This window comes from Suillus fuscotomentosus (assembly GCF_016647785.1).
Source record: "Suillus fuscotomentosus strain FC203 chromosome Unknown F5891scaffold_27, whole genome shotgun sequence".
Taxonomy (NCBI): domain Eukaryota; kingdom Fungi; phylum Basidiomycota; class Agaricomycetes; order Boletales; family Suillaceae; genus Suillus; species Suillus fuscotomentosus.
This window is the reverse complement of record NW_024539539.1, coordinates 312,910-330,785: the sequence shown is the minus strand read 5'-3', so window position 1 is coordinate 330,785 and position 17,876 is coordinate 312,910. Positions and strand designations below refer to the sequence as shown.

The 17,876-nt window shown below is 44.8% G+C and overlaps 9 protein-coding genes across 9 annotated transcripts; 8 read left to right on the top strand and 1 right to left on the bottom strand.

The window, feature by feature from the left end:
• Window positions 1-244: 244 nt before the first annotated feature.
• Window positions 245-1,018, top strand: F5891DRAFT_980342 (uncharacterized protein; the record flags this gene model as incomplete). The annotated part of the gene is made up of 1 exon (XM_041376992.1): window positions 245-1,018. The coding sequence occupies one exon, from the start codon at window positions 245-247 to the stop codon at window positions 1,016-1,018; it is 774 nt and encodes a 257-aa protein (XP_041225966.1).
• Window positions 1,019-1,499: 481 nt separating this feature from the next.
• Window positions 1,500-2,155, bottom strand: F5891DRAFT_1188703 (uncharacterized protein; the record flags this gene model as incomplete). The annotated part of the gene is made up of 5 exons (XM_041367038.1): window positions 1,500-1,697; window positions 1,779-1,868; window positions 1,921-1,983; window positions 2,035-2,100; window positions 2,147-2,155. 5 exons carry the CDS (start codon window positions 2,153-2,155, stop codon window positions 1,500-1,502), a joined length of 426 nt encoding a protein of 141 aa, XP_041225965.1.
• A 950-nt stretch (window positions 2,156-3,105) lies between these two features.
• Window positions 3,106-4,779, top strand: F5891DRAFT_980340 (uncharacterized protein; the record flags this gene model as incomplete). The annotated part of the gene is made up of 6 exons (XM_041376991.1): window positions 3,106-3,295; window positions 3,343-3,806; window positions 3,924-4,172; window positions 4,321-4,351; window positions 4,387-4,649; window positions 4,738-4,779. The coding sequence occupies 6 exons, from the start codon at window positions 3,106-3,108 to the stop codon at window positions 4,777-4,779; spliced, it is 1,239 nt and encodes a 412-aa protein (XP_041225964.1).
• Window positions 4,780-5,576: 797 nt separating this feature from the next.
• Window positions 5,577-8,002, top strand: F5891DRAFT_1128572 (uncharacterized protein; the record flags this gene model as incomplete). The annotated part of the gene is made up of 10 exons (XM_041364294.1): window positions 5,577-5,664; window positions 5,743-5,996; window positions 6,197-6,430; window positions 6,481-6,762; window positions 6,815-6,928; window positions 7,038-7,243; window positions 7,302-7,362; window positions 7,388-7,501; window positions 7,568-7,679; window positions 7,710-8,002. The coding sequence occupies 10 exons, from the start codon at window positions 5,577-5,579 to the stop codon at window positions 8,000-8,002; spliced, it is 1,758 nt and encodes a 585-aa protein (XP_041225963.1).
• A 341-nt stretch (window positions 8,003-8,343) lies between these two features.
• F5891DRAFT_904926 (uncharacterized protein) lies at window positions 8,344-8,577 on the top strand (the record flags this gene model as incomplete). The annotated part of the gene is made up of 1 exon (XM_041373531.1): window positions 8,344-8,577. A coding segment is annotated over one exon (234 nt), but the record flags the coding sequence as incomplete, so codon positions are not given.
• A 675-nt stretch (window positions 8,578-9,252) lies between these two features.
• On the top strand, window positions 9,253-9,507 carry F5891DRAFT_952238 (uncharacterized protein; the record flags this gene model as incomplete). The annotated part of the gene is made up of 1 exon (XM_041375098.1): window positions 9,253-9,507. A coding segment is annotated over one exon (255 nt), but the record flags the coding sequence as incomplete, so codon positions are not given.
• A 2,977-nt stretch (window positions 9,508-12,484) lies between these two features.
• Window positions 12,485-13,289, top strand: F5891DRAFT_917970 (uncharacterized protein; the record flags this gene model as incomplete). The annotated part of the gene is made up of 4 exons (XM_041373742.1): window positions 12,485-12,613; window positions 12,670-12,777; window positions 12,825-13,114; window positions 13,166-13,289. Coding segments are annotated over 4 exons (651 nt in total), but the record flags the coding sequence as incomplete, so codon positions are not given.
• A 968-nt stretch (window positions 13,290-14,257) lies between these two features.
• On the top strand, window positions 14,258-15,159 carry F5891DRAFT_1226945 (uncharacterized protein; the record flags this gene model as incomplete). Its single annotated transcript, XM_041369515.1, has 5 exons — window positions 14,258-14,281; window positions 14,340-14,540; window positions 14,603-14,791; window positions 14,854-14,950; window positions 15,005-15,159. 5 exons carry the CDS (start codon window positions 14,258-14,260, stop codon window positions 15,157-15,159), a joined length of 666 nt encoding a protein of 221 aa, XP_041225959.1.
• Window positions 15,160-16,624: 1,465 nt separating this feature from the next.
• F5891DRAFT_1188697 (uncharacterized protein) lies at window positions 16,625-17,593 on the top strand (the record flags this gene model as incomplete). Its single annotated transcript, XM_041367037.1, has 5 exons — window positions 16,625-16,669; window positions 16,723-17,074; window positions 17,130-17,309; window positions 17,369-17,466; window positions 17,543-17,593. 5 exons carry the CDS (start codon window positions 16,625-16,627, stop codon window positions 17,591-17,593), a joined length of 726 nt encoding a protein of 241 aa, XP_041225958.1.
• Between the last annotated feature and the right edge of the window lie 283 nt (window positions 17,594-17,876).

The window sequence follows — 17,876 nt, the reverse complement described above, 5'->3', positions numbered from 1 at the left end:
ACCACCCTCTGATGACGATCTGATCTTTCAAACAAAGATAAAGGATGATAGTACCTATCACGGCACTCTCCCTCTGATAGCGAAGAAAGAATCTCGAACACGAGTTAGCCTCATGGCTAGATAAAAGACGATAAGAGATAACGATAAGGATAAGTTCAGATTGAATCGGAGCTTGGACTGATCTGGAAGAAGGTTATAAACCCTCTCGATCCCTGAACATCTCTCCCAACAAACCTCCACCATCATGACGAACTCCATTGACAACGACTCTATCAAAATAGCACTGAAGGACTCAGACTACGGATCAGTCCTCAGAATGACAGAAAACAGCGCGTTCAACGAAGCTGCTATTCTAACCCCCGCGTACTCCCAAGCGATCGACGAAATCCTTGGTGAACAAGACGCCAGAACTGCAGCGTGTACATCCCTCACCGTCTGCATTATACGAACCACGAAGCTGCTGGAAGATGTAGCCAATCGTGTTGACCTTGATGAAGCAACTCGGAAACTTGCTATACTTCATCTGCAACGGTGGATCAGAAACTTCGCACTTCACTTACTCCCCCTCGACTTCTCCGATATCACTGATCAAGCGATAAAGAAAGTTGAAGTGAAGCCACTTGTAGAAGAACCCCGCCCGGTACGCCCACTGAGAAGAAAGAAGGCGGCTACCATAGATCGAACCCGCACCACGCTCTGCAAGCACTGCGGAGGATATGGACATAAGTTCAGAAAATGTCCAGATTATGTTTGTTGCATCTGCGATGAACTCGGACCTGACCACCTGTCTGTCCACTGCCCACGACTCGAAGGACGCATTGTGCTCCAAGAGTTTAGTGATGAAGAGAAGTTTTTCGAAGCTCTTTTAGATTGGGAGCATAACCACAAGGCACTCGCGAACCTAGAACTTCGGCATCCCACTGAACTTTCCCCAGTCCCTGAAACTCCCTCTGTACCTTCCGTCTCCACGTCAGCAATTCCCGCACTACCTACTGCTACGATGGAAGAAGATGCTTAAGAAAACAAAGTCGGTGACTTTGTGCGTAGTAAAGGGGTAATGTTACAGTCACTACGTGAACCCCCAGCTACTCGACCAGCCCTCTGCCACTTCACACGGCAATGACACGATAACCGGGCCTTTAGGCCTTGATGATAGATGATGAATAGAAGAGAAGTCCGGAAGATGCCAGATTAGGTAAGCGATCTGGATCGCTTACATGATATGACGACATAGGTCTAGAAGACCTATTTATGTTATCAAAATAGAAGGCAAGCCTCGTGTTGCCTCATGTACTGATAGAAGCTTGCCTCATGCATGGTATCTCTGACTCGATAGATAAGCAGATTAGAACCCAGCTTCAAGCTGAGCTTAGATACGATAGAGTAGCCTTATATAAGGTCGAAGATTAAAGTAGATGTTCCTTACTTTAATCCTACTGGGTTCTGCCTCGAAACCTTTGTCTTGCTAAAGCTACCTGCTTGACATCAGATCCGTACCTTCAGAAGGACTTGAGACCCCTTCTGCCTGTAAAACCGCTATCATCGTTCACCTCCGTGAACGTACACAACTCCTGCTTGTCTGTAGGAGCCGACCTCGGACTCTCAGCACGAGATATCACTGTCGTGATCGTCGCTGTTAGATCATCCCAGTTCGCACGCGACTCAGTTCGTAACACGAACTGAGTGAGCGCGCATCTCTACGTCAACATTGTCAACGTCCATATATTCCTGGGACGGAGTTGCTGAGAGATTGAGCGCACAAAATGAAGGATACATACCGGTTGAGCACTGTTCTCCGTTACACTGTCGCACACCTCCATCACATCCTCCCCACCGGCCTCATCATCATCGATGATCATGTAGTTTTCCTGCAATGAAAGAATGTAAGAAATGGATAGATAGATAGATATCTTTACATACCGGTTGAGTGTTGTTTGCGACATCCTCCCCTTCGTGTTCATCGTGGTCAATGTCCATCGGTTCCTACAATGAACAAATGTTAAAAAAATGGACTAAAGTATGCATTACACTTACTAGGTGAGTCCCCTCCCCTTCGTGTTTGTCGTGGTCAACGTCCATGGAGTCCAACGAAGCAACAATCTATGCACCTTCAGTCTTATATCAGAGTAGATACGAAAGCACTTACTGAATACATCATCGTACTAGTGGTTACTATCAGATTGTGTAATGGTAAGACGTTGGCGAAGGTGTTGGTCAGTTATTCATTGTGACGCGTTGTGATTGTGATTGTGACGATCACCTCTGAGTTTCGTCCGTCACCGCTGCAATACAGCAACTGCTATGATGAGCTTTGGCCTTTTGTCAAAATGATGTTAGCGAATAAAACTAAAATTATTATCTCGAGCAGCGTGATACGAATTTCGCCAGAAGGGGAGGGGCTTCGGTTGATGTTCATCTTTAGCTGAGAGCCAAAATACAGGTGCTGAAGGCTCCAGAAAACAAAAAAGATCTACATGCTGAATGGAAGCTATGAAGCTTGAGTAGCGCACTGCGAGTCACATGACATGACAATGCTCAATGTGACTAATCGCAAGAGCAAAGAGATGTTTCGATAAGCTAACAAGGAGACAGCTAGATGTCAAAATGAGCACAGTCAAAGTCTTTGAGTGTGAGGTATTTGAGGAGCTTGAAAGGACGTACATGCAGCAATGTACCCATGTCAATGACACCGGTGGAAGAGAGCGACGGTGAAGATATTCACGATGAAGGCGTCTAGGAATGGCATCAAGTAGATGCACAAGAACAATAGCGCAGGTGTGCGCGACACGAACATGGCCTTGATAAAAGTCAAATATTTCTTTGGATGTTGTGTCCATACGAAGACCAGAAGCTTACCTATGTACTGGAAGTAATGTGTCTTTTCCAGTAATAGATTGGATGTAACATACACATGCATGGGTATGAACCTATTCAAGGCGGTGATTGTGCCAAAATACAATAGTTGACATTGGTCGCAGTATTACTTGTGCAAAGTATTATTAAGAGTCACTTGAGAGTCACTGTCAAATGCTCACTGCTCACGTGTCATTGACCAAGTATTCAATTGCCCTCTGGCCCTCCGCAACTTCACCAATCGATTCAATTATGGTCTCTCAAATTTCTGTAAACTCATTCTATGTCGAGAGGTATTCTTCTGATTTTTATAAAGTTCCCAATACAATTTCCCTGGGGGCCCTGCGCATGAACATCCAGCAACGTATCAAGCAGAAATTTCAGCATGAATGGTATGAAGACCAAGTCCACTCTGATCCTACGTCAATTATCTTATCTTCAAGTAAGCTCTGTTATTCTATTGACGTTGTTCATTTACATTATTTCCAGACACACATGGCTCCACCTTACTAGAAAACAATGCTACAATCCTTGGCGATCTATGTGGACCGATGGACTGCATACATGCAATCGTTCCTTCACAACAGCTTGACAGTTCCAAAGCTCCCTTGCAGCATGTGGCATTGACGCCCAATAGCATGAGCAGTCCTGACTACGACAGGACTCAGGAGCTCCTATTGCTAATATGTACACTCGACCAGAATTTGACAGAAGTGAGGCGAGCACGAGAGGAGGATAGGCGAGCACAATCAGTGCAAGACGATGAACTCACCACATTGAAGGCATCAATGGATGCTATCGTTCAAAACCAGCAACAAGTATCTGAAGAAATGAGGGTATGGAACCGCGACTGTGCAGATGACATCCGTCAGCAGAAGATGATACAGCAAAACTTGAAGGACAACCAGGAGCATTTAAGCCACCTTCAGGAAGCTCATGCCCACAATGAGCGAGTTCGGATCTACAGCGACCAACAGATCAAAACATTGGAGGATGGATGATGGGAGGATGGTATTCATATCAGAACACTGGAGAATTCCCTCGCTGTGGAAGGGACACGGATAAAACAGTTGGAGAGTTCGATCGAAAGCTCAAAGAAACAGTGTGAGGTGCAGATGAAGGTGATACACGAGGAGGCAGAGGTGAAGTTGAAGGACGTAGAAGCAAAGTGCAAGGATGTGGAGGCGATGCACGAGGCGGGGAAGAGGCAGTGGGAGGTAGAGAAGAAGGCATGGGAGGTGGAGAGGTCGTCAATGGCTGATCGTATCGAAGAGGTTGAGGATATGACCATTGCAACTGTTGGTTGGGTTTGTGGCACGGTACGTCTTCAATCACTCGATCATAACAACAACAACGAATTAACATTCAATCAGGACACTAAACTAATTGATTGCATCCTACTCCGGCATCTCCTCGACCTTACTCAAGCCAAACTTGCCAAACTTGCACGATTGACTGCGCCCCCAGGCACCAACCATGCTACACAATCTATTTTGTGGTGAGATGCACTTGGAACTACCCATGTATTTGCAGAACGCTTGCAAACAGCGCAGCGACTTTTGAACAGAACGGACACCCAGCTCGACAGTGCTACTGTTCAATTCATGGCTGATGCGAAAGGGATGGATCTCGCCATCCAAAAGTCATCTGCAATTCGAGAAACGGGTGACCTCGTGGCCCACCCGAAGCCAGGAGCCATTTGTCAAGAAGCATTCATACAAAGCATTTCATGCCACAATGTTACTGAGGAGCGTGCAGGTCTTTTAGCGATGGTTAAATTTGTTATGATTGGCACAGTTCGCTCATAGGTATGACTACGAGCTATGATGTACAACATATGGTATTCTAGTTGATAGCTATGCAAATCTCGAATGTTGTATGTAGAATTTTGTCACTTCGTTCAAAAAGGAGGTCAAAAATGAATAGATAAGAAATGGTTTGTCCCTCACTGGCTGCAATTATGCAATTTCACAATTTGTTCATGAACCCAAGGACTTCTCAATTCACTGATCAACTACTACTGGCAGCTGCAGGCACTTTCATCAATTTTTTGGAGATTTCATGTTACAATGTTTTTATGTGTCATAGCTCTCCACACCAACGTTCATCCTCGTCTTCCCATGACACAATCTCTCCCTTGTATTGTTGGTCTGGGAAGCTCCCGTGGAATTCACCCATAGCCGGACTTTCTGCAAATCTGTGTGTGGTCGAGCAGTTATGTCATTCAACTTGTGAGCTGTTTCTCCCTCAGTGAAACCATTTATGCTGGTGTTATGAGCTGGTCCCGGGCCATTTTGCCCCCACACACTGGCAGGAGACTATTATATATCAGTCGACCGTGGCGATTAATTTAATCTGCTGATAGTAATTGTGATTATGAATTCCGCCCTGAAAATACGAAATCAGCCAACAGGAATGCAGCATAGAAGACTGCAGCATGGTTAATGCGTGGAGTTGTCATTATGAGTGCAGGGCTGACACATTGGTTCGGCACCCACACATGCCTGGCACTGGTTGACTTTTTCTTTACTCTCCTACTCAGAGCTGAAGCAATGCCTAGGTCTTCAGGTTCATCAATATCTCGACTAGATCCTGAAGGTAACAGATTACCACTGCCTTCCTTCGATATTTAATTGTTTTATCTTGCAGTTTATGTGCAAATCAAAGGCAGAAATGAAGTTGCCTGCAAAGTGTGTACAAAGCGGAACGAGAGCCTTCTCACTATGAGAATATGCCATGTTAGTGGTCATGACCAAAGCAAAAAACATCAGCGGGCAGTTACCCGTGCTTTGGAGTGTGTGGAAGCAGGAAGTCCTCATGCGTCTGAGCCCTCTGCCCTGGAAACTGACGTGGACATGCTTGACCCGCCAACACTATTTTCCCTGCTAGACTCAGATAGCACTGCTCCCCCTGAAAACTCAGCTTTTTCACTAGAGAACATCACAGGAGCCACTGAAGATGATCATCTTGAAGTCCCTATCGGCGATCTGTGGGACAGCACAGTTACCGAACACACAATCGGCAGTGACTACTATGAAGAAATACTGGCAGCACTCCGACGAGGAGAATCGTTATTCTCATGTCCCTTGGAACCTCTCATGGAGGAGATTGGAGTAGAACTTGACAATGATCTCGCTATCGAGGTAGATGACACAATGTTCGATATTCTTGGTAAGTTATGTTGCATATATTTCTCTTTCTTGCATTGATACCAGTCCAAGTAGACGACGACTGCTCCCGCACAAATGAAATTAATCCAGGCTCCTCAACTTATCCATGGATGTCAATACCAGTATGATTTTGGAGTCATGCGCTCGCATTCAGGTACTCACCTGTCAAGTAGGAATGTATCACACAACTCCTATTCAGCTCGCCTCACACTCGGTTTTTGGAGGCTCAAAAGAGGGCCGTTCTGGACTGGGCTACTGCACTTGGTGCTAAAGATGTTCCAACACTGTACAGTATCAAGAAAACTCAAGACCGTATCCGTGACTTAGTGGGAAATCCAACTGAAAAGGTTTGCACAAAGTCGGGCACTGTGTTTTACCTCAATTCTGTTGCAAAAGCAATCACAAAGGTCTGACTTTTACAAATACTCATATGGTTCATCACTGACATTATCTCCAGGATTATGGCAATCCTCTTACACAGTCCGCCATGCGGGATTACCCAGAAGAAGGAGATGGAAGGATGTCGCAAGTTCATCACAGCTACAAGATGATGCACGACCTCCCTGATGACCTTTCCCCACCTACAGTCCGTGTGGGAATCAACATTTTCTTTGTTGACGAGCTCCTTCAACTGTCGTCCATGGAATATTTCATTCCAAAGAAGTTTTTTGAGGCGAAGATAACTCCTGACAACAACGCTCAGACATTGGCCTTAGGTCACATTGTTGTGCAGACTGACGTGAGTTACTGTTATGACTACGACAAATTTTATCTGACTCATTGGTATTAAGGCAGGATTTTCTGTGGATCCCGAGCGCGTGCTCACTCCAGTCTTGTCATTTGTACGGACATTTGAGGATATTAAAGGCCATGCAACTGAGTTCGAGTGCGGTTTCACAAGTTTCGTTCACTCATCGATATCTCTGTCTTCAAGGGCTGATTTCTGTGATAGAATCATCCCCAACTCATGCCTGCCTTATGCCAAATCCCCTTCGTGCAAAATCGGGTGGCCAGATGGTGCTAACAGTGCCACTCATCGTCTTCATGGATGATGTCTCAGGGAACATCTCAAAACAGTGGAACAAGCATCATGTTGTATACATGTCGAATGCTGCTTTACCTCATGAGATGCTGGAGAAGGAGTTTTGTGTGCGCTTTGTCTCATCCTCACCTCATGCCACTCCAATGGAACTCATGTGTGGCTTCAAGGAATCTATTGTGTTCATTTTCACTCAGCTCTAGAGCAACAGGATGCTAACCATAAGAACACAAAAACAGTGCTGCAGCGAGCGATGGAATAATCACTTGGGATTGTAAGTACAATGATGAGGTGATGCTTGTTCCCTATGGCCTTTTTGATGCAGGCGGAGGTATGCAGCCATGGTGGCCTTAAATGTAACTACTTCTGCAGAACATGTAAAGTTGGCGGTACGACTGTGGAGAAAAAGTCTGACAATGGTTACCTCAAAATTTTCAAGGTGCGCTTTCCTTCGGACAGGTCTTACAGGATTTAGTTGTGGCTACTGACAACTTTTACCTTACAGTGTGGTGAACTTCAAACACCTGAAGGCACAAAGATGGATATTTTGAAGCAAATCGAGCTTTCAAAACTCTCTGGTGGTACAGAGAAGGTCAAGAATGCTGTCAGCTTGACAGGTACTCATGATGCTGCGACAATGCACATAGTCAGTCATTTGCTCGAACTTGGCAAGCGACTGCGAAAACGCCAGGCTGGAAAACCCATCATGTCAGAAGAAGATGTCCGAAGGCAGCTTGAACAGGAGTTCGAAGACATGCTTCATGGATCGCCCCTTGAAGATCACCTCAATCCACTACTTGGTATGCCTGGTGTCAACATCCACCAAGACACACCCACGGAGATTCTTCACACCATTCTTCTCGGCATCGTCAAATATTTCTGGGGTCAGACTGCTTGGATACTTGACAAGGGTCATCTTCTTGACACTTTCGAAGCGTGATTAGAATCGATCAACAAGGATGGCTTGAATTCCCCAATGCTTGGTGCAAATTACATTTGCCATTTCAAGGGCAGTCTTATTGGCAAGCACTTCAAAAGTCTTGCCCAAGTAATGCCATATCTTATTTATGATCTTGTTCCACGAACAGTTCTGAACAGTTGGACGGTGATTGGCAAACTGGTAGTACTTCTTTGGCACACATCGATCGAAAACACAGAGCTTTATCTTGTAAGACTATTTTCACTATGTACTCTACTTGATTGACATCAGCTCAGGCAAATCTTTCGTGAATGATCAACAATTTTCTTAGTATCAGTGTACAGTGTGCTCCCAGCATCCTCATCACAAAGGCAAAATTTCACTTCCTGGTCCACATCCCGGCGTACATACGACATTTTGGTCCTGCTCTCCTCTTTTCTACAGAACGTTTCGAATCCTTCAATCATGTATTCAGATTAGCAGCAATCTACAGTAACCGCCAGGCTCCAAGTCGTGACACGTGCAATGCATTTGCCATGCAGGACATTGTCAAGCACATCGTTACAGGAGGTTTTTGGGTAGATCCGAAAACAAAAAGATGGGTGAGTGCTGGGAAGGATATTATAGATTACATGGATAATCATCCACATCAATGACACTTGTTGGGGTTTCATACAACACGACTAAAGCCCGCAGGTAGGTTAAAAATATTGATACTGCCTAGGTTATTTATTTTTATATCATCTGCTCTGTATCTAGGATCTTCTCATTTGCCGACACAGCAGAACGCTCGAGGAAAGTCTGAGGCAATCCCACCGGTGGACTGGCATTCAACACACTCAGCAGCAGCCCTGTCCCATGACAACAATCTTCTTCGAGTCACACCAAGCAAGTTCTACAAAGCTGATTCGTTCACAGCGGTCAATCAAGATAAAGTATCTCTAGAGGCCCATGTCATCTTTAGAAGTAGGAAGGAAAATTCAGATCAGGTCAGTCCGCCAGCGCTTACTTGTGTCAATCATTCCCTCACTTTTACTTCGAGGATCAACTCTTTGTTGGAAAGGTCATAGAAATTCTTGTTCAGCAAGGAAAGACCTGTCTCATTGCGGATCACATAGTCATCACCTGCTTGGCATTCTCGCCAGATCTCCACCCTCAGCTCAGTGTCCCATGTCTGAAACTTGTTCCTGAAGATGAAGTTGTTGTAGCACCCAAGGTAACAGTCCTCGTCTACATAAAACTCCTCCATTTATGCTAAAATGCCCTTGTAGAACATCCTGTGTGCGGTCAATGTACAACATGATTGCATCACATCGGATTCCAGCTGCAATATTCAGTACACCCGCGAGAAACAGGAACGTGCTGAAACAATGAAGACCAAACGTGTCACTCAGCATACAGCAAATAATGCCTATGTTCTCAACACGCATTCTCTCCACAATTATTCACTCATTTCAGCTGTCATTCCACCTGAAATTCATGTTCAAATGGCATCCCCACAAATCCCAAACCACGAAGAGATATGACTGAATGGAGCCAAACACGTTCACCAGACAAAGAAGGCAGAAGATAACGAGAATGCCACTGCAGCACCCATTTCTATAGATATTGCTTGTGAAGGCGGTATTGGCTCAGTCACTGTCCCAGCCTTTGATCACACAGCAAAATCTACTGGGAGGAAAGGAAAGGGTAAGACGGTAGCAAAGGGGAAGAAGAAGGGCCCTGCTACAATTCAAAGCACTGCAGCACCTAGCAGTGCTATGCCAACAATGCCACAGCCACACCTGTACCCACCGATTATCCCGCAGGACACCCAACCTTCATTTAACAATAGCCTGCCACCACCGCACACTCTTCCGCCTCCATCATACGGCCTGCGGCCCATGTACTATGCAAATGTGCAAGGCAGTCACCCCTTGCACATGTACCCGACAACTTTTCCACCTTATCACCCCATCCCGCATGCAACAACTTTTCCGCCCTATCACCCCACCCTCCACATGCGTACAGACATGCACCCTTTTGCCCATGCAGGACCGTCTCACCAACAACTCTCCCTCATACCAGCTCCAAGCTTCACACTGTCCACTGCATGGAGAGTTGATGGTAATGGTCCTGTCATGGATGGATTACCCCACTGATATGGCCCTCCGTCTTCAACACATCACGTGTCTTCATGGCAGTGGTGTTCTTGCTGACCCGCAAGGAGCGCATCCGCCTTGCAAAACTATGGCTACCCGTGTCTCACTTCAATAAGCAAGAATGGGTACCTCGTCAAGATCGAGGAACAAGATGGCAAGCTACCATGTCCATTGGCTTGACAGATGGCTTGGCCCGGTTACCCGAGATGGTGCAAGGAGGTCAAAAATTCTACTATGCACGCTATCGACATTGTGTAGCGAGCCAAGATTGATCTTATTCTGTGAGTCATGTATCCAAATTTTCGGTGGTCCATCGGCGATCTGATGCACAGGATCCATTTCACTCAGGATCTCTCACAAGAATGATTGGTTTGTTGTATTATGCATTTTATACCGCTTCACTGCATCAACCTGCCTCGTTTCTAGACACATGGGATGTGACTCTTGTCCCATTGCATCCGATTGAGCAGCTGGTACCTACTGGCATTCAAATCTGACTATCTATTCTACATGACCGCATCAATATCACTGTTTTTTTTATCTCGAGCAGCTAATCCATCCGTAATATTTTAAGGTGATTTTCCACATATTTTTGTCACGTGATCAGAGTTCCAACATTGTTGCCAGCTGCACTCTCATCTTGCGCAGCCACCATCAAGCCACATGAGTCTGTTGGCTCAGTTCAAGCTGCACCAAGCCTTATCTACTCCAACACCAAATGTGCAAACACCCACATGTCATACAGCAAGCTTGAGTCCTCGGGCACCATCTCCCTTTCAGATGTCTCTGCAAAGGGCACACTCTGAATCTATAGTGGAGGAACAACGCAAAAAATGTCTTAAGCACTATGCTGTCATTGTCTGCAAGAGTTTGAACTTACCGGATGACACTTTAGAAGCCTTTGCATCAGTGCGTTCCTACAATTTGCCGCATATTAACAGTCTACTGAAATCCTCTGAAAGCTCGATGCCAAAGAGAAGTTGAATGAAATCAGGGGCATGCTCATGTCCTTGTGTCGTACAACCAAGTGTAATGCAGCACAGGAGTTTATTGATTCCAAGGACTTCGAGGTAATCTGGTGTATAATATATTGTGCTTCATATCTACTGACACTGTTAAGACCATGCACAAAGGGTAGGACTGATTCTGAGGGGCTTGGCTTCAGCTCATGCGCTGCGCCCCTTGCCCGAGTATGTGCCCTTAATTTCAGATTGGTGTCCGAGGAAAGTCCGAAGACGTCCGAAGGACATCCGAAGGTGCAGGAAACTTCGGAAGGACTTTCCGGACAGGTGCAAGTAACTTCCGGATGAGTGCGGGAAAGTTCCGGAGGAACTTCCGGAAATTACGATGAGGTTTCGTCCTGATACGGATATGTATAATGGCTACTCGGGACTTGTCCTGAGTAGAAGTAAACAGAGGAAAGGCTGCAAGGACAAAGTCCGAAGCAGAATAGGTCCGGAGGACCGCGGGAAAGATCCGGATGAACTTCCGGAGACTACGGAGGATTGGATGAGCGGATGAGCGGAGTATCGGATAAGCAGAGCTCCGGCCTAGGGAGAAACTCCCTAGGCCTGAGATGGATAACAACTAAGTTGGAAGACTAGAACTGATATGAGGACTTAGAGTGAAGACTAGTGCGAGGACTAATATGATATTCAGACTGAGGTACTACAAGACATATACACGAGTTTATATACTAAGAGAAATAACAGAAGGATCAATAAGCAGAGTCCGAGGCTATGTATGAAGCATATGCAAAGGTTGACAAACGCGAGTCGGAAATGAACATAGGTTAACGGATCAGTAAGCATACCGGTAATAGATATAACCGAGGTACCGGTAACAAGGAATACCGGATAGGCTGTGTTAACGTTATATGCACAGGAAATGAATTATGAAGCTTATCGTATATCGGATAGGAAACGGATCTATACGTCGGATCGGACCAGATCGGATATGGTCCGGATGAGATGTGTGGATATATAGGATGTGGCATTAGGGCGATGGGACAAGGATGAATGATGCAGGCTAGCTGCGAAGGATAAGGGATCTGGACGTGGACATGCGGATGTGGATGTGCAGAGGTGCAGGGATCCGGATGGGTACTGGAGACATGGATAGCACATCCGAAGGTCCGGATGAGGCGTGGGAATATTATCGGATGTAGGTCCGAAATACGGGATATGACAGACACTATACAAATTTAAAGCACATTTTGAAAGACAGGTTACGTGTTTGTTTGTTGTCGCCCAACTTGCCATCATATGTGTCATGCTTGGCAGAACAGGTCATTGTGAGTAACAACGGCGGAGTCATTACTATCCCTACTGCAGCACCTAACTACATATATTTCAAATAGAGATATGCAAAAAAGGACCCAGCCACGTTCAAGATTCCTGATGCTGTGTTTCAGGACCCTGAAATGACAGACCAAACAAATGTGCAGACTAGGGAAATTCTGACTTCGCAACGAGGACTCATCAAAGTAAAGGTAATGATGCTCGATATTCCTTGAGTTCCTCGCCATGACTGACAACTTTTCACAAGCTCATGACAAGCATCACGAATAAAATGAAAATTTCTGTTCTTGCAAAGTCGTTATCGTCGAGCGGTCATGAAATAACTGTAGCACACTGGGCTCGGTTTTCTTTTTTGGTGAGGGCTGCTTAGGATTGATGTACTAAAATTGATGCCTATCTCAGTGCTTGTTGTTGGTCAACTTCATACAGATTTTTGACGAATCTGCAAGGATCTCTGTGGCACAAAAGAGCAGAGAGGCATCTACAGCTGTCGTGGACCCAGCACTGTTGAACATAGATGACGAGGAATGTGAGAGGTTTGGAACTGCAGATAACACCCCTCGTATCTGGGTGATTTCTGAATATTGGGAATACATTGACTTACTCTTAGCTGATCTCCGAACAGTGTCTCGGAAAGCTGCCAAGGCAAGCCCTGTGACATCGCCAATCACAAGCGAGGGCTACTTGAAAGAGTGAGTTTTTAACTTGTCGAGTATCAACCATTGTTCATCTATATTTTTTAGTTTTTTCAAGAACTGTCTTGAGGCAGACCTCAAACAATACTCAGCTGGCTGCGAGGGACTCAAACCAGCATTCAAGAAAGTAACAGTTAACTGGCAGCGAGCCATTCACAATGAACTGGTTTGGTGGTCGTGCTTCATCCCCACATTCTCGACACTTTACTCTCCTTCTAAACTTACTATAGCTATTTTACTGCACCCAAGTGTATGCTTAATAGATATGCAGCTAATAATGAGTTATCTTTTTCTTACCTGTCTGGGAGGAGTGGTGGGTCTGACTTCTAGCGATGCAAGTTTGAGTTTGTTACAGCCACCGACATTGCTCAGGTATTCATTTTCATGTCATGGCATCGACATTTGGTCTTGTGATGCTTTTCCACAAACTCAACATCAGCATACTGCAAATTTCATCATTGTGGCCACACAGCTTTTGACCTCAGCCTGACCCTTCAGTACAGGCTACTGTCGGGTCTGAGTCAGCATGTACTATATGCTTAATTAATGGTGTTACCAACATCGGCACTCATATCACTTTGCCATTGGTAAGTGTTCGTCAGCTCACTGCAAATTTTAACATCGCAGCTGGTCAGCTTGTGACCTTGGCCTGACCCACTACAAGGGCTTAACTACCATCAGCACTTATGCCACTTTGTCGTCAACCAGACCTCAGTACACTACAACTTTTAACATCACAACTGCACAGCTTTTGGCCTCAACTTGATCATTTGATTGTGGCCATTGTTCGATCTGAATAAACATCTATCATATGCACGATATCAAAGGTGCCACCTATATAACTTATTATATTGTATCAATAACATTTGTGATGTTTGTATGGTCTCTTATATTTAGGCATTATCAACATCACTCTCGAAGGTTGAAACTACATTGACGAAAAACCTCCGGAGAGACCCGTTTTGGAGGTCAACCGGAGACAACCAGTTTTGGGGGTCAGATTGACGCCGACAAGCTCTGGGCGTGTAGGCTTGGGACTAGTCTGGCTCGTAGAAAAATTCGGAAACCACCAATGTGTTAATTAAGTACTTATGAGCCATATGCATGGGTCTCTCTCTTCACTCAGTCCTGTTTCACGCCATGGCTTCATTCTATTCCACTCAGGTATGCTTTCAAAACTTGGGAATTTTTCCGTATGACTCAATTACGCCGCCCTTTCCAGTCATATACAATTACTGACCTAAGAGCATTTGAACCCCTCCCCGAAGCCCTTCGTTCCACGTCCCTTGTAATTAGGGTGCTCTGTTTTTTGGCACTTGGACGCCCAAATCTTGATGATCATTGGAGGTCGCTGCAATCAGAACAAGCCTTCGAAACCGTTAGGAGCAGGTTGTGCTCCATCCTGACCAGCACTATCACCATGGTAAGCTATCCAACTCCGCACCCATAGTGGACTGAAGCCGACGTTGACATGCTCTCATGAAGGTGAGTGTCCTCCTCACTATAAGCAGTGTTTTCCTCAGCACGGGTTCTCCTGTGTCCTACTTCGACTACACGTCACCCGTTCCCTATTGTCTGCTCTTTATATCGCTCATGTTCACCATGATCACGATGTTGACATCTGGCTCGAGCATGATACATTGGCTGCACGCCAATCACCACTGGACTCAAGAAGTGAGTTTTAATCTCAATCTTGTCATGCTGATTCAGACACCGGCTGACCTAAATATAACCAGCAACTCAAGCAAGGTGATTACTTCGTCTTGTCCTACCTGTTGTCGATAGTCACACCTATAGTCTTTGTTGTCTGCTCCCTCAATTGTTTCATATTTGGTGAGTTGTTCCATCAATTGAGGCTTTCTCTGGTCCCTCATGCATTCCGTCCAGCGATAATGATAGCAGGCTTTTCTTCTCAAAGCACGACCTGCCGCGCTGTCACTGCACTCTGGTTGGTTGCATATGCTGTGAATGTTGGGACAATATTGATGGAAGTTATGTGGAAGTATGTGTCAATCACGCTGGAGATCGGCAGTAGTTTCTAGTTTGCTCCTTCATCAGCGGGTTGGATTGTCCTACAGAATGCTACAGAGTGCTCTGTAGTGAATACCATTTTCCTGATGCTTGTTTCACCCGTGGTTTGTCTATGTTGTATGTAACCTTCCTGACGCGGCACACAAATTGAATGTATTCGAAATGTAGACTAGTGGATGTATGCAGTCCGTGGCTTTCAATTATGCAAATCAAATTTTCATTGAAGAGCGTTTCACAACACATCAAATTTGCATCGAATCATACCAATATGAAAGCTTATAGAAAACCTCAGTACACACGCTTTGTGCAAAAGCACCCGGCAATAAGATCTAGAACTTGAAAGCATCGGTACCATTCACACATTTGCACTCATTCTTACCTTCCAAGTCAATATCTTCCAGGCCAGGAAACTTGAGAATATGATATCACTGATGTCCTGTGTCATGAGATTACACGACTACAAGCCATTTGCTGGTCCAGAATGAAGATCAATTATACCCAGGCCTGTAGCCTAGTAGGTCTGACGGTTAATGACTTCGAATCTTTTGCCTGATCAACCTAATCGGTTGAAGAGCCTAGCTTCGCAGCCGCAGGTCGGTGAGCGAGTCTCAGAGGTATTCAGTCTCAATAAAGTTGTCCATTAATAATCACACTCATACTCGTTCTTTTCATCACAAGGTTGCCATCTATCAAAGCGACTAGAAAAAAAATGACTATGGATATACTGTATCGCTTCAATCCCAATCAACTATGGGAATAACTAACGCCCCGCCTTGCCCCCGCCTCGCCGATCAGTAAACTGGTGAGTTCTTGCTGGGGATTATGCTGATTATGGTGCTTTTACATGGTCATATCACCTGAGGCAGGACAGAATCTGTCTGAAGCACAGATTGGTATCATATCCGCAGAAATATTTTGCATTGGTGATAGGATCTGTACTGCAGTAGTATTGGATATCAAATTTTACATATGTTCATGATATGACATATAGCCAAATTGGGGGGACAATATCCTAAATCTGATGACATCACATATCTAAACTTTGAAATAAAATCTGTTTTGCTCTAAGATATGTGTCATATATAGAATTTAAGTATGAATATGGTGGCTGATCAATTTTAATTACAAATTTTAAATATGAACCCTATACATATTTGGTATAACAATTTCTTATTGGTCAGTCATCGAACAAATTCAGAATAATACAAACCAGATCTGCACATACAAAATATTATTGTCATAATTTCAATATGAGCATGGATCTGATGCACAAACAATATGAGGGACCCCACTGGACAAAAATAAACTTTCAAAAATGTTACCAAACTTTGCGCGCGTGACAAAAACATTTGCCATGCGCCGAAACACTTTTCTGGTATGACAACTTATAACATCATAGCAGCGCCAGTCACAGTGTGACCTGCAAATATCTTTCAATGAACACCTGTTCCACTTTCAATCCACATCTCTACCTCGATGTCCTTCGGTATCCAGTATTGGTGTTTTATCGAATGGGCTACTGTAAGTGCACAACATACAGCAGTCTTCCTCTGACTTTGTCAATCTTTCCACAGGTGTACTCTTCATGTTGCCAAATAACTCTCCTCCCTGCGATTGCACACTTAACAATCCAAAACAATATCACCCCGACCCTTCGTCAGGAATTTGACCTTCCAGTCGTGAGTGTCCGTGATCTCGCTTTGCATAAATTTTTCACCCAACATCTCACAGCAATGACCTCATCCAGGAGGTCACGATCATGCTCACCTGGAGTCACAATGGGAGGGTCATCAGCGCTGCAACCTCCGTCAATATCAATACGAGTGGCTCTCATCTACTCCGAAGTCACTAGCACCAACACAAGCTATGATGCAGAACAGCGAGAAAACAATCTTGACAGAAGCCAACAATGTCTATCATTTCTCTGTAAGTCTGGCTTCCGTTGATTTTCATCTCGACCACTGACAAATATTTCGTGTAGGCTCCTCAGGCAGGAACCTCTGGCATCATGCAGGCCCAGAGCCACACTGGGACTATCTAAGAAATAGCAGTCGGTTTGTGATCATCATTGTCTCCTCTTCGATCACTTACCCTGATGCAGAGCCTCGGGGCGGGGATACCTATGAGCTGTTCCTTTTAGATGACTGGTCCATGAAGGCAAGTATTTATCTACCATCGTATTACATTGTCCATTTAACTTGGAATAATTGCCTCCAATAGTGTGTCACGCCGAACCTGCTGATCACTTCACTGCCGCTGTCAACTTCAGTGCTCTCTCATCGAAATTCATTCAAGAAACATACAAGGACTTGACTGTGGTACGTCAAGATGAGTGTTTTTCATAACCTCTTTCATTGGGATCTCTAGCCTTTATTTCTCACTACATGCTTGCAGGTGAAATGGACGACATCAATAAATACCTTCGTCAAGGTGGCTCATGAATAACTTTACATGTCAAAGTTTACGTAGTTAGTAGTTGAATATATAATGCTAATAATGTGATCTTCCATATATGCCGCCTCGCAAGATTTGTTTGAGAGTATGGAATGATCATAGGGTAACGAAGATGTACACTTAGATTTAAATGTGCTAAACAGCATGCAGTAAGGCTACTGGGGATTTCTTGCAGCATTGAGCACGTACAGAGTGTTCAAATCAAGCACATTGAACATTTGTTTGCACAAGTTAGATTTCCGTTGATCTAGGTCTACCAACCACAAACCTCAAT